The sequence below is a fragment of the Aythya marila genome, assembly GCF_965140915.1.
Source record: "Aythya marila genome assembly, chromosome: 3".
Lineage (NCBI taxonomy): Eukaryota > Metazoa > Chordata > Aves > Anseriformes > Anatidae > Aythya > Aythya marila.
The window spans coordinates 55,365,190-55,378,636 of NC_139044.1; the positions used below are offsets into that span (position 1 = coordinate 55,365,190).

At 43.3% G+C, this 13,447-nt stretch overlaps 1 protein-coding gene across 1 annotated transcript in view; it reads left to right on the forward strand.

Moving 5' to 3' along the window:
- The window catches only part of SYNJ2 (synaptojanin 2), a 62,574-nt gene that overhangs the window by 44,044 nt on the left and 5,083 nt on the right, over positions 1-13,447 (forward strand). The window contains exons 16-24 of the mRNA XM_082755574.1: positions 1,297-1,455; positions 1,704-1,860; positions 3,906-4,023; positions 5,803-6,021; positions 7,186-7,264; positions 8,479-8,647; positions 9,001-9,153; positions 11,706-11,840; positions 12,935-13,047. Coding sequence (XP_082611700.1) covers positions 1,297-1,455; positions 1,704-1,860; positions 3,906-4,023; positions 5,803-6,021; positions 7,186-7,264; positions 8,479-8,647; positions 9,001-9,153; positions 11,706-11,840; positions 12,935-13,047 — 1,302 coding nt within the window. The remainder of the gene's footprint in view (positions 1-1,296; positions 1,456-1,703; positions 1,861-3,905; positions 4,024-5,802; positions 6,022-7,185; positions 7,265-8,478; positions 8,648-9,000; positions 9,154-11,705; positions 11,841-12,934; positions 13,048-13,447) is intronic.

The following is a 13,447-nucleotide window of genomic DNA, read 5'->3' on the forward strand; positions in this document are numbered from 1 at the left end:
GGGTTCCTAACAGACCATCCGTGCAGCTCAGTACATCAGTGCTTTAGCTCCTGCTTGGTGTATCAGTTCTGGGTCACTGACAGGGGTACGTTCCATTCTCTTCATTTTGTCCTCTGGAGTGTGTCACTGTCAAGGAACTGCTGGCATTTCACAGTGTGGCAAGCAGACACTATTGGTCTGTATGAATACTTTTTCCTTTGAATGGTGTCAAATCGATGACTCTAGTGTTTTATTTCACACTTACCTCCTCAGGCCATCAATTACCCCATGGGATGTGCTTCTTTGCCTCCCTTAATGTTGGTTGCTATAATCTCCACAGTGTCTTCTTTTCTAGACCCCTTGGGAGAGGCCCTAAACCAGGGAGGGAATGGACCAGTTTGTGTATTCTGGGTAGTCAGCAGAGAAGGGCATTTAGGTTGCAAAGCATAAAATTTTAACTCCCTGTGGTTTGCAAGGTCTAGAGACCTGGCACATGCAGCATATTAATTAGTTGTGTTTTATGTAAGAAACAATACTGACAGTTTGGAAGTCCTGCATAGAATATCTGTTCTAGATGGTCATAAAGTTGTGCTTATGGTAGTTTTTCCTTGTAATCCCTCATTAACTGTTTTATGTCCTCTGCCCTTATGATAGCTAAATGTACCTCGTGTGTATAATACATATAAAGAGTGCCCTCTAGTGCTATGACAGCTACAGCTCTGAAACATTTCCTTTATGAATCCCTGGGTTTTAGGAGGTTCATAGATTGAAAGAAAATGACTGGATAGAAAATAGGATGTTAAACTTAGGACTGGAGTGAATTTTTATTAATATTTTATTCTAATACATTTTCAAAACTATGGCATGTGCACCGAAGATCAAATTTGGAGTTTGTTTTTAATTAAGATCTTTGTTGCTGAATGTGCCTTGGTACATGTAGCAAGCGCATTTTGAGTTTTATTTAGAATAAATAAATATATACATGTGAAATGTGCTAGGAAAACAAACAGATTTTTTTTATGTATATTCATGATAGCTAAACTGTGAATTTAAAACTGATGTCCCAGTTTAGATGTACCTTCAGAAAACAGGGGGCAGAATCTGATACTCTTGTTTACAAAATTCATCTCAGTGGGATGCAAAAGTGAAGTAACTAGTCCTTTCTGAGACGAATTTTAATACGTAGAATATGGTAAGTATGTGGTTCAGTATGTAGTAATCCAGAGAGACTGAGTTGTACATTTCACTTTAAAAATTGTTTTCTTGAATGTGATTTAACATAAATAACATTAACCATGTTATTTAACTGTAAACTAGGGACGGAATGTGTTCTCACACGACTATGTCTTCTGGTGTGGTGATTTTAACTATCGCATTGATCTGACATACGAGGAAGTCTTTTATTTTCTCAAACGTCAAGATTGGAAAACGCTTCTGGAATTTGATCAACTGCAACAGCAAAAATCCAGTGGAAAAGTAAGGCAGCATGTCTCATTTGCTTATGCTTTAAAGTTATCATTTTTTTTTTGACTACCTGTGTGTTGGCTTGCTCTAATTCCATGAGAGAAAGAGAAAGACACATTTTCAGACATTTGTTTATAGCACATGAATGTAGTAATTTGTTTAAAAGTCAGGATGTTGTTTGTTCACAAGAAAATTGATAGGTCACAATGGCACCTACCTCATCTATAACTTAATCAAAGAGATGTTATTTCTTTTCATAGATTTTTAAAGACTTCCATGAAGGGACTATCAATTTTGGACCAACATATAAATACGACGTTGGCTCTGAGGCTTACGATACAAGTGATAAGTGCAGAACCCCAGCCTGGACTGACCGAGTTCTTTGGTGGAGAAAGAAACTGCCTTTTGAAAAAACAGGTGTGTAGGGTCTTTTCTCCTTCCTTATTTGAAAATTGTTTCAATTTTCATCCAGAAGCCATGTAAGGAAGAGGGAGTTTGTGAACTCTGGGCTTTGAGAGCTGTCTTCAGATGTGTCTCCTAGGCCTAGTCAAATTGCTGTGGCCTTACTAAAGCAGCTGTTATTTCAGCTTCATTGGAATAACTTGCAGAGATAGAGAGCCCTTTGTTCTTGAGTGTGTGAACAAAGACTTCACGATGCAGACTGAAAAGGTGCTAGGAGCTAGCTGAGGAACTGAAAACAACCGAGCAGTGGCAATCTAGAAATTACTGTGTTGCTTTTCAACAGAATTATTACTCCACATAAAGTTCCCATGCTATAAAGGCTAGATTCATAGTTTGTCTTGTCCTCGGTAGTTGTGTAAGCACTTTTCTGTAACTTCTTGTGCCTTGCTAACTCCTAGGAACATTTCTGCTAGTTTCTGGAGTTGGGGGGAGATTTCATTAATTAGTGCTTATAAAGTACTTGGAGATCATATGTGGCCAGCACATCAGATGTGCCATATACAATTTTCACTTCTTATTCAGAAGATACAATAGCAAAGTGAGAACGTATTTCTTTGTGTGTCCAGGGACAGTTTTCATAACTGCTCTTTCAGTCTGTAGGTACATCTGTGTCCAAGTATTTATAAAGTCTGCACAACTTCATATTAAAAATGTTATCACTGGAGAAGTAATTTGGTTTGTGCCTGCAGATGTGATTTTTTTTCACATGTTAGGGAGCTACTGCCTGTAACCCAAGTCATACCACAAGCACTTCTAATTAAGCATAAAACTACAAAGCAAAATGGAGAATACGTGTTGATATTATGTAGAGTTATTCACACTTACTTAAGGAAAGAAAAATAAAGTAAAACAAGGAGCTTAAACCATTTATAGAGGTGTAAAGAAACATAATGAAGTTAAAACAATAAGTGAGCATCCCTCTTGTGCAGGCTGTTGTTATTTTAGGAGAAAGAAAACCCTTCAGCATTTTCAAAGCTTGTTCTTTATTTTGCATGGCAAGACCAGCCCCTGGGAGGACTTCAGTTAATGGAATGCACACAGAGTGTGGGACCCATCCAGCTGCTCTGCAAGAGCCCACTCCATGGAGTGGGGGCAGGTTCCTTGCTTTGGAGCTTATAAGCCTCCTGCAGGCAGCTCATGTGGGGATATGACTGTTCACCCCTCTGCCCAGCCCTGCTAGGGTTTTCTAATCAGTTTGTCACCAGAGGTCTCTTTTCTGCTGGTGGCAAAGCTCTTCTGCCTCTCAGCTCCAATTCTTTTCCCCTGCTTTTTTTTTTTTTTCTTTTTCTTTTTAGCTGTAGGCTAGAGGACTGCTTGCTTTCTAAAAGGAAAGTGCAGCCCCAATGTGAGTGATTAGGGAGAAATGCCATATTCCACGTTAACTCATTTTCAATTCCTCAGGCAAGAAATACAGTTATCCATTAGCCCAAACAGTGACCTAAAACCTTTTATTGTCATTGACAGCAGTGAAATACCTCACTGCAGCATAATGTCTGGAGCACTTGCTGTCACCTTAGTGCATTGCAAAGAAAGTATTTTTAGTTTGGATTTGCATGAGGTTGCTTTTTCCTTTTCTCTTCACTGCCTGCGTACTGTTCAGGTATGCAGCATGTTTCACAAATACCGTGTCTGTTTCCATGCTCAGTAAGAGGCCAGGAGGAAAAATACTAATATGACCCCAATTGTGCAGGTGATTGACTGAGGGGCGTTCAGATTACCATTTTGCAAGTGCCTTAATCTAGTGATCACCTGTCTATCTTATACTCCATGTCCTTTCTGTATTTTGCTTTCTATTTCCTAACTTATAAATCTTTTGGGATACAAGCTCTTCTTTGAATGGCATACGCTGGAACAACTAGGGGAAAAAAAACACAAAACACAACAACAACAAACATACCTCCCACTGCTAGGGTATACAAAGTGCTTCCTAATAAAATATCTCTTCACTGTTAGTAAAACCAGCTTTAAGTGTGTTTGAAATTCTGTTTTGTGCTGCACAGCTGGAGAGATCAATCTTCTAGACAGTGATCTGAACGCAGATACCAAAGTCAGGCACACGTGGACCCCTGGAGCCTTGATGTACTACGGGAGAGCGGAGCTGCAAGCCTCTGACCACAGGTAAAGCCCTAAGCAAATAATAAGTGCCCCAAGGCTGGAGTGTGTCATACCCAATAGTACCTTCAGAGTGAGGGATGGAGTCTGATTCTAACATGCTTATTATCTGTTCACTGTCCTGTTTGCTTGGACTTTTCTTTTGGTGGGTTTTTTACCGTGGTGGAGAGTATCTGTGGTTCTGTATTTCTGCTCTAATCTCACAAAGGGTTGGATAAGTTGCAGCAACAGAGTAGTAGTGTTAAGCTTCTGGTCTTCCCTTAGAAATGGAGGTTGCAGAAGGAGGTGAAAACAAAGACCAATGCCTCTGGCTGGTTCGTATCTCATTAGCTTCTCTTTAGGGATATGAATGACCCCTCTTTGGTAAACTTGTTACTGCTTCTCTTCTGTGAAACAAATTCTCAAATAAAAACACCTTGCAAGTGCCCTAGTGTTCAGAATAATCTTTGTCATGGCCCTTCTAGCCCTCTGGAAGTCCTGCGATATTGTTCCTCCCAGCAGTGCTCGGTGACCCACCGTAACCAGCTCTGTGCTCCTCATGGCGCTCCCGCATGCGAGGGCTGTTCTGTGTTCCTCCAGCAGTGAAAGAACACGCCTCTCGCAATCAATTTCTCGGTGTCAAGGCTTTGACATTGCTGTGCTCGGCAAAGCGCGGTGGAACTGCTGCTCTCATTATATAGGACCCTGAGGATGCAATCTGTGAAACACGGCTCTTGTACATTGGTTTTCTATCTCAGCAAACTTGACCGCAAAAAGTGCTTTTTAATTACAGTCAGCAGGTTTGTTTTCCCAAGGTTTGTGCTGGAAGAAAAAGGCTTAGCTACATCTTTGTGACATATGGAAATGCATTGTGATTCACTGTGTTTGTAGAAATAGCTAACTTTCCTATATACTTTTTTTTTTTTTTTAATAATGAATGGTGTAAAGCTGAGCCAGAGGAGGTTCAGACCAGATATAAGGGACAATTTCTTTACAGTGAGGGTCATCAAACATTGGAACAGGCTTCCTACCGAGGTGGTTGATGCCCCATTCCTGACAGTACTCAAGAGGCATTTGGATGATGCCCTCAATAATCAGCTTTAATTTCTGATTAGCGGTGAAGTGGTCAGGCAGTTGAAGGTCCCTTTCTACTCTACTCTACTCCCACATTATACACATAAAGAATTCTGTCCTTAGATTTTGGACGACAGACACCTTTACGTGGCCGTGTCTAGCAGAAAATAATGCATTGCCATCCTGTTCTGCAGGTGCTTTGGGAAACAGTTGCATAAGAATGAGCAAAATATCCTGATATTTTTTGTCTAGGAGTTACACAGAAGTGCTACAGACAATTGTTACTTGAATTTGTCTGTAGTGTGTCCTTACTGTTACACTCAGCTTGTGCAGGACTGGTGAATATAATTAATTGTACTCGAGGCATGGTTTTTTGCTGCAGGAAAAATGAAACAGTCCATCAGACTCCATACTTCTGGGCCATATTGCCAGCTGCAGTGCTTTCTTGCTGTCAGACCTTAAATAATTTGTTCTGCCTCTCTTTCTGTTTAGAAGATAATCATCACTTCCTTCTAAGGTATACCAGGCTTAATTAGATATTTGTAATGAACTTTGTCATTGTGGAGTTAAAAATGAGCACAGATACATAGACTTTAAACTATATAATGCTTGTCCTTCACACAACCAAATTTTTGCATGTCCTACTGTTTAACATTGTTTTTAATGTTCTATGAGCATCTCCTATTGGGTGATGTTAATTTTAAATAAGCATTTTTCTTTTGTTTCATGTAGGCCTGTGTTAGCTATTGTAGAAGTGGAAGTTCAGGAAGTTAATCAAGCTGCTCGTGAGAGTGTTTTCCAGGAAGTGTCATCTTTCCAGGGACCGCTGGATGCCACAGTAGTGGTAAATCTGCTGTCACCAACGCCGGAAGAGAAAAATGATTTTCCTGAGGATTTGCGTACAGAGCTCATGCAAATGTTTGAGGATTATGGCACTATTGTTCTGGTCAGGTAAATGTGGGATCTGAGATGGTATATCATCAGCATTCAAAAACACAGACCAGCAGTTGCTTTTTTGTCCCGACAGAATTAATTTCGCATTAGAAAGTAGTATGTGCAATTCCTTTACTGTGTGTTGAATTCTTCATTAGAAATTAAATACACATGTTTTGAGTATCTTTTACCTCTCGTCAGCCTGTTAAAGAAAGGGTCTACCAGCAGTCCTGTCTGAATGGAAGAGAACTTTATTCAGCATAGCACCGCAAAGCAGAGGCTTTGATGTGAGTCATCACCTTTAGACTCAGGCCTCATTTACGGGCACTGCTTCTGCTGGCCTTGCTTCACTTCCCTTGAGGAGGTCTGCTGCCTTCCAGTGCTCTTTCACACTCACTCGGATTTCCTGGCTGGCTCTCATTTCTTCTGGGGGTTGTTTTGCTTCTTTTGGGTTGTTTTTGAAGAGTATGGAGGATGCCTCATCCTGCAGAACACCGCAGAGCAGTTTAGTTTCATTCTGGTTGATTCAGTACAGGTCTCCAGCATAGTTATGGGACTTTTATTTTTGAGATACACAGGCAAAGCTGGACAAGATCTGAAAGGTAAACTGGAAAACAAGACCAGGAAATCGTTTTGTTTTATTTGACCCACTTATTGATAGAGAAAAATGATGACCATCAGGTATCATGAACTACTAAATATAAGTTGAGGGTCCAAAAGCAGCCTCACAGGAACAGCAGCACCACCTTGCTTGTGAAGGAACGGAGCAAGAAAAGCAGATTCTTTGGTTTCTGTTTTTGTTTTAAATTGCTTGACAGCTTGATGGGATACTAATCCTTGGGGACACTGCATGCTCTCTGAAGTGAGACGGATGCAGAGCCAAGGAAGGTAGTACAGAGGGTAGTTAGCAGCCTAGATATCCTATCAATATCTGCTGAGGTGTTAGCACTGCTGCTTCAGGGACAACCTGGTAAAGGGCGTGATGCTGGGGTCACACAGGAGAGGGTGGGGGAAGAGGAAGAGCTCAGCTGGAATTCACAGCTCACTTGCTCCTCCTTGAAAAATTGTGAGTAAAACACAGTGAAAACCAAAGAAATCACTGTACTGTGGTTGCATTTAAGGCTTTTTATTCACTTGTGAAGTGAAATGTGCTGTTTTCTCTCCTCTGCCTTTTTTTACTAGGATCAGTGGAGGTCAAATGCTAGTGACGTTTGAGGACAGCCAGTCAGCGCTTCGTGTTATGGATATAGATGGTGTCAAGGTAAGACCACCTCAAATCGTAATTTCCTACCAGATTTCTCAGAAGTGGTTACCTAGAATGAGATAGTTTCTAGCTAAATCAAGTGACGTTATTTTAAAGAAGCACAGTGCTTACAAAGTCCTTAGCTTTCGCAGCTGCTGAGGCTTTTAATGAAATATTTATTTCAGGAGGGCAGGAAATGACTTTTCTTGGAGCTCGCAAGCAGTGCTTAGGAACTGGGCTGTGATAACACTGCAGAATACATGGACTTGGTCGTTGTTTTGGCACTTGAAGCAGTTCTCTAGAGGTTATGTGACTCGATACTGTTGCCAAAGCATCCTCACGATTATTGTTTAGAGATTTTTGTTTCTCTTAAGTGTACGAAATAAACTTCTCCCAGGCTGGAACGAGGTGATTCATTGCCCTCCACGGTAAACTCAGCACTAGCTGTAAGCGTTTACCTTGTCGGCCCCTGCTCTTCCTTCCCACACAGACACTACAATTCATCAGCCCCCTCATTCATGCTGCCTGTGTGTGGGGCTGCACTGTAAACTTAACACTGAAGTAATGGATTTAACCCTTTGTTCTTCTTTCATATTTGGAGTTTCATCTTTGAATTGGGCCCATTTAATCAGTTAATCTGTAGCACAGAATCAAACACAGTTGCACGTGTACAACGTGTCAAGAGACTCAGAACCTGAGACAGGAACTTTCCAAATGAATGTGGCTGCCAAAGCTGCTGTTTTGGATACACCTTACCCCAAAATGTCGTGAAGCAACAGATATAAGATGCTACAATCTTAATCTGTTCAATAATATACTTTACATATGCACAAACCATCGTATCTGGGATTTCTGAGGAGACTCTCTCCTTACAGATTGGAGCAGGCAGCAAGTTTCTGTGTGTTTCAAAGCTACCGACTCAGAAATGGAAGCCTCCCACACCATTATTACTATCACAGTATCATTTTGATGATAGCTGATGTTTCACCTATTTCTCAAGTAATTCCCTAATGCAGCAGCACGGCTTTTGAGCTTTGAAGCTAATTTTCTTTCAAGAATATTGTTATTACAGTCTGAAAACTTGGTTATAGGGGTAGGAAGTGTGCTTCCTTTTCGCTTATCTTCTGAGATGGAGCTTTAGTTATATCAGTTTGTCAGCACTTGCTTATTTTGTTCAGGTGTACTTATTTTGTGAAATTGCTTGGAAAAGGGGAAACAATTTTGTGTTTTAGGTCAGAGGCAGAACAGTGAAGATCCGACCCAAGACCAAGGACTGGCTAAAGGGACTTCAGGAGGAAATTGCTCGAAAACGGGAAAGCATTGTCCCCATGTCCCCCACTGCAAACTCCTGTCTTCTGGAAGAAAATTTTGACTTCTCAAGTTTGGACTATGACTCAGAAGGTGAGAAGCAGGTTCCTAAGCTGAGCTGTGAGAAATTGCTTTGGTGACTTTGATTGCACAGAGCAGGTACAGTAGGAGTGCAATCAGGATCTTCATTTGCAATAAAACCACACTTCTTAAAAAGAAGATTGTAATGAAAACCATGCTTAGGATTGTCCTAACAGCTTAGTGTTATAAACTATATTAGCAAATCCTACGTGTGGTACAGTGGTCTGTGTAGAAACAAAATGTAGTGAAGTGCAGGTTACGAAAAAAGCCTGCCCAACCTGTATATTAAATTAATTCGTTGATAATAGGGAGAGATGGAGAATGCATTTGCTCATTGAATCTGTGGATTTTATGTTTTAATTCAGGTGATATAGTGGAGGATGAAGACGATTATTTAGATGATGCTTTGTGTCAACAGTTAGAAGCAGACTCAGCAGAAGATTTGCCTGATGGCTCTGGACACTTTGCATCCACAGCTTTTTCAAGCAAATCTGGACAAAACCCACAGCTGTACAAAGGTAAATTATGTACATTCCTTAAAGTAAGACCTGAATGCTTGTTGTTTGTTCTCCTCTTGTCTGTATTCCCCTGTTCGTTTATATTTCGACTGTAGGTCCTTCAAAGATAATGATCATCTTTTTGATACATGTCTGTACAGTGCTCAACCCCTATCAAGTGTGTGACTGTAACTGAGGCCCTCAGGCAACAAGAACAATACAAATAAAAAAGCTTAGATTCTTCTTCTCTTCAGCCCAGGGCAAAGTAGTAGTGCTTAGGAATGCTGGTTTCCTTTTAGAGTCATGAGAAAATAAGTCTTTTTATCCATTTGGTGCTGTTATACAGCACCAGGGCTGTACAAAATACAAAATCATCCGTACTTTATTTTCTCATTGGTGAGGGACAAAGCAAAATCAAGTGAAAGGATTGCTGTTGATTTGGTGATGGGCTTTGCTCTGCCCTTTAAGCAATAGATGTGGCAGTGCAGTCTGGAGTAAGCTGGACTCTCCAGGATGTTTTGTTCAAACTGACTTCAAAAGAAGCCTAAAATTACTCCTTTGCTTCTGTTTTTATTTCTGAAGAAGTCAAGGTTCTTTGCAAATGTGTTGCCCTTTTTATCTGGTCACCTGGCTTGTTTGCATATTACTACGAAATTCCATGGTAAAGGGAAGTTAATGCTCTGAAGAGAACACTGATACAAACTGCAGCAGGAACTAGCCACAGCAGCAGTTTCATTACGCTGGGGTGCGATCAGGACATGCTCTACCGGCCAAGCACAGACAAGATGGATCACACATTAAACACTTCCCCAGTGATTCAGGAGCTGTCCTTCTGCACTCTCACAGAAGCGAGCTTTATGGCATGAACCTGCAAACTTTCATACCTTCAAAGGGTGAGTCAGAAGCAGAGTTCACAAAGATTAAATAAAACTGCTCAGTTGACACCGACAGATGTCCCAAGCCGTCCCGGTGATGTACAGCTCTCCTGCCCACCTTCAGTCACGTGCTTCGTGAAAGGAGGGAACAGACCCAGAAACATAGCCCCGAGCCAAGGAGTGATCTGTTGTTATCAAATACAGCACAAACAATCACTTCATGTTACAGGATGAGTTGCCCTCCGAGCACCTCTGGCCTGCTCTGTGATGATTCATTACACCACAGAGCCCTGCAGTGATTCTTTTCACCCACGCTAACTCTTCTCCACCAAAGATACCAAAAAGTAAATAGAGGCTGTAAAGTACGGTTTGAAGGAGGTCAAGGTTGGGGTCACGATCTCCCACAAGTCAAAATATGATACACTCAGTCCATCTTGGAAGTCTCTGCAATTTCAGGTGCCTCCATAAAGCTTCCAGTTCTACCCGAGTGTCTCGTAATCAAAGGTATGGTGATTGTAGAGCTGGTGTTAGATGCAGATGGAAGCTGAGGACAGGAGCACAGTGGGGTGTGTGTGTGTGTGTGTTTCAGAGGTCAGAGAATGGCCTCACAAAACTGATGTTCCTGGGAGCCACTGCCAAAAAGCAGCAGTCTTTTAAGGGGGGGGGGATCGAATGGCGATGGCTGACGTTTTTGTATTCTGCTCAGTGTTACTGCCAGAATTTCAAGCTGTGCCTTTGGGTGTCTGCATGACTCCCTGGATCCTACTGGTGAGGCCATATCTGCTGCTTAGAAGTCCAGAAAATGCAGGGGGAAGAGGGGGGCAGGCTGGGCAGATCACAGGCTGCGTCTCTGCGGCTGCCAGCCGGTGCTGAGTGGGAGCAGGAAGCTGTGAGGCAGCTCAGCACTCCCTGCAGAGCACGGCTTTTTGAAAAACGGGAATTTTTGTACAAATGCCTAAAGCGTGAGGGACTGCTGCTTCTCAGCTCCTTCCCCATCCTCTCCAAACCGCAGGGACAAAACGAAACCCAGTGGATTTATGGCTTTATGGCCCTAGGGACCATATCTGCATGGCTGGGCAGGGAAGGGAGGTGAGAGAGCCCTCCGTGCAGCCGACTGGGAGAACAAGCAATCCCTGCTCCTCTCCTCTCCAGCTGTCAGAGGGGCTTAGGTGGGATGAAAAGGCAGTAGTCTGATCAGTGAAGGTGCAATCGAGGGCTGTCACGTTGAGGCAGGTGTTCCTGTTATGAAACAGTGCTGGGAAGCAGAGATGTGATGAGTGAGCGATTCTGACAGGATTTTCTCCAGCATGAAAACAGTTCTGAGCAAGGAAAGCTGCCTGATCTTCAGAGGGAACCTCAGTGTTCAGGGAGGAGGAGCAGGGAACTGAGCGTGAGGAGCCTTCTCGTGGCTGCACGTCACAGTTTGACTGGTACCAGTTGCTGAAATCCACCTCTGAAAAGCTGCCAGTGTAACGAGGTGACCACTAACCCTGAAATCAAACGCAGGCAGCCTTTTTGTCAGTGGCAATGCTGATAAATGTTGGAAAAGGAGAAAGAGAAGTAAACATTTGACACAAGGGTAGATGTTTCTTGGAGTGGGAGACATTTGGGGGAGCAAAACAGTACGAAAGGAGCCTCCCCGATTTGGTGCCTTTCCTCTGTTGAGTATCTGATAGACCTTTTCTGTGATCTCCCCAGACGACACAGCCCTGGCTGACCTGAAGCAGGAGCTGGAGCGAGGCGGGGAGCGCCACCACCGCTCTCCCAGCAGGTCCCTCTCCGTTCCCAACCGGCCTCGGCCGCTCCAGCCGCCGCAGAGGCCGCCTCCTCCTGGTGAGTGCCACTTTCTGAACAGGGTGATTTCCCCAACCGAACAGGTTTTTGCCTGCCATTGCGGGGTGACAAAGCAAGTAAAGTTGTTCTGAAAAGTCAGGCTGTCCATACACTCGCTTCCCAGTCTGTTTCAGTCCGACTATGGCTGCAGCTAGCACTGGGGGAAAGGCTGTCCTCAGGACAACAGATGCTCCACAAAGAAAGGCCCTTGTGCTAAATTTAGTGAGGATGGAGTGCCCTTTCTAACTCATCACTCAGCCAGCTGATCAGCCACTTTGCCACAATAAAAATAGTACCATTATTTATGCCTGCTGCCTTCGAAAGTTAAGTTTTCTTATAGTTCTTTTGTTTCTGACTTAATTGTAATCTTTCTAAAAGCTTTGACAAAATTCTTGTTCTGCACAAGCATCTGTCCTTTTCTGCTCAGCAAGCAGTTCCTGCTGGTTGTTGTGTTCAGTGAGGCACGAGGAGAGTGGTGCTGTTTACCCAAGCTCTGCTCACCTGAGGGGCCATCAGTGCTTATGGTTCCTGTTTTTATGGATGCATCTGGATGAGTGATGGTTGCTAGATCAGCATGATCATATTGGCCTTCTGCATGACACAAGCTATGCACTGCCTTTTTTTTTCATCCCCAAAGCCTCTCTTCTTTACATATTTTCCAGTCTTAATTTAAAAGTTCTGTCAGTCTCGCTGGTATCAGTACTTCTGTGCCTGGAAGGCAGTGTTAATGCCCAGCTGAGGTACCCAAATTGTTAAACAAAAGCAAAGCTAACTAGGAAATTGCCTCCTGAGACAGTTCAAGATTTCATCACTTTATTTTTTCACCTGAGACTAAACCAGTAGCAGTTTCAGCCCAATGACTGCTCCTAGATCAAAGTGTTTTGCTCTTGGCACCAAGCCAGAGGGACTCAAGGTCCCTGGTGTCCTTCAGGAAGGTCTTGCCTAAATGTGCCCGTTGCCTGGAGGAGCAGGAGGCTGACAGCATCTCCTTCATTTCCCAAAAACCCCTTCAAAGAGCATGGGGTTTGCGCCAAAGCAGGTACGACGTTGTGCCAGCTGCTGAATCTCACAGGCCGTTTTTGTTCCTCTTTCAGCTGGATCATCAGGCAAGAAGTCCTCCTCAGATGGCTCCCTCTCCTCAGGAACCCACGCCACCTGCTCCATCTTGGCAATGGCGAAGCTGCTGCCTGGAGCCCCGCAGCAGCCGGTGAGCCCTGCCCCTCTGCGGCCACGTGGCACCATCCCCACCTCCCCATCCACACAGGCACCGAGCATCGCCCACACGATGCGCCTGTCATCGTACAGGGAAGGAAGTCAATCACTTGCCCGAGTTAGAAAAGCCAAGAGGAATGTGTTGTGCTGTCAGACCAGACTGCAGGATCTGCTGCACCCCAGAAAGAATGTATTAAGCTGACAAGAATTAGAAAGGCCAAAAAGGGGGAGAGAAAATGGTGCACAACCAGGGCACTCTTGGTTTATCTTAGGTGTTGCTTTCTGACAGATGCTAACTTGCATTTAGAGCACCGTGATAATGTGCTTTAAGTCTTTTCTTACCTCTTTTGGATGGGCTACACGAGTGCCTAGCATGTGGGAAAGGTTCCCCATCG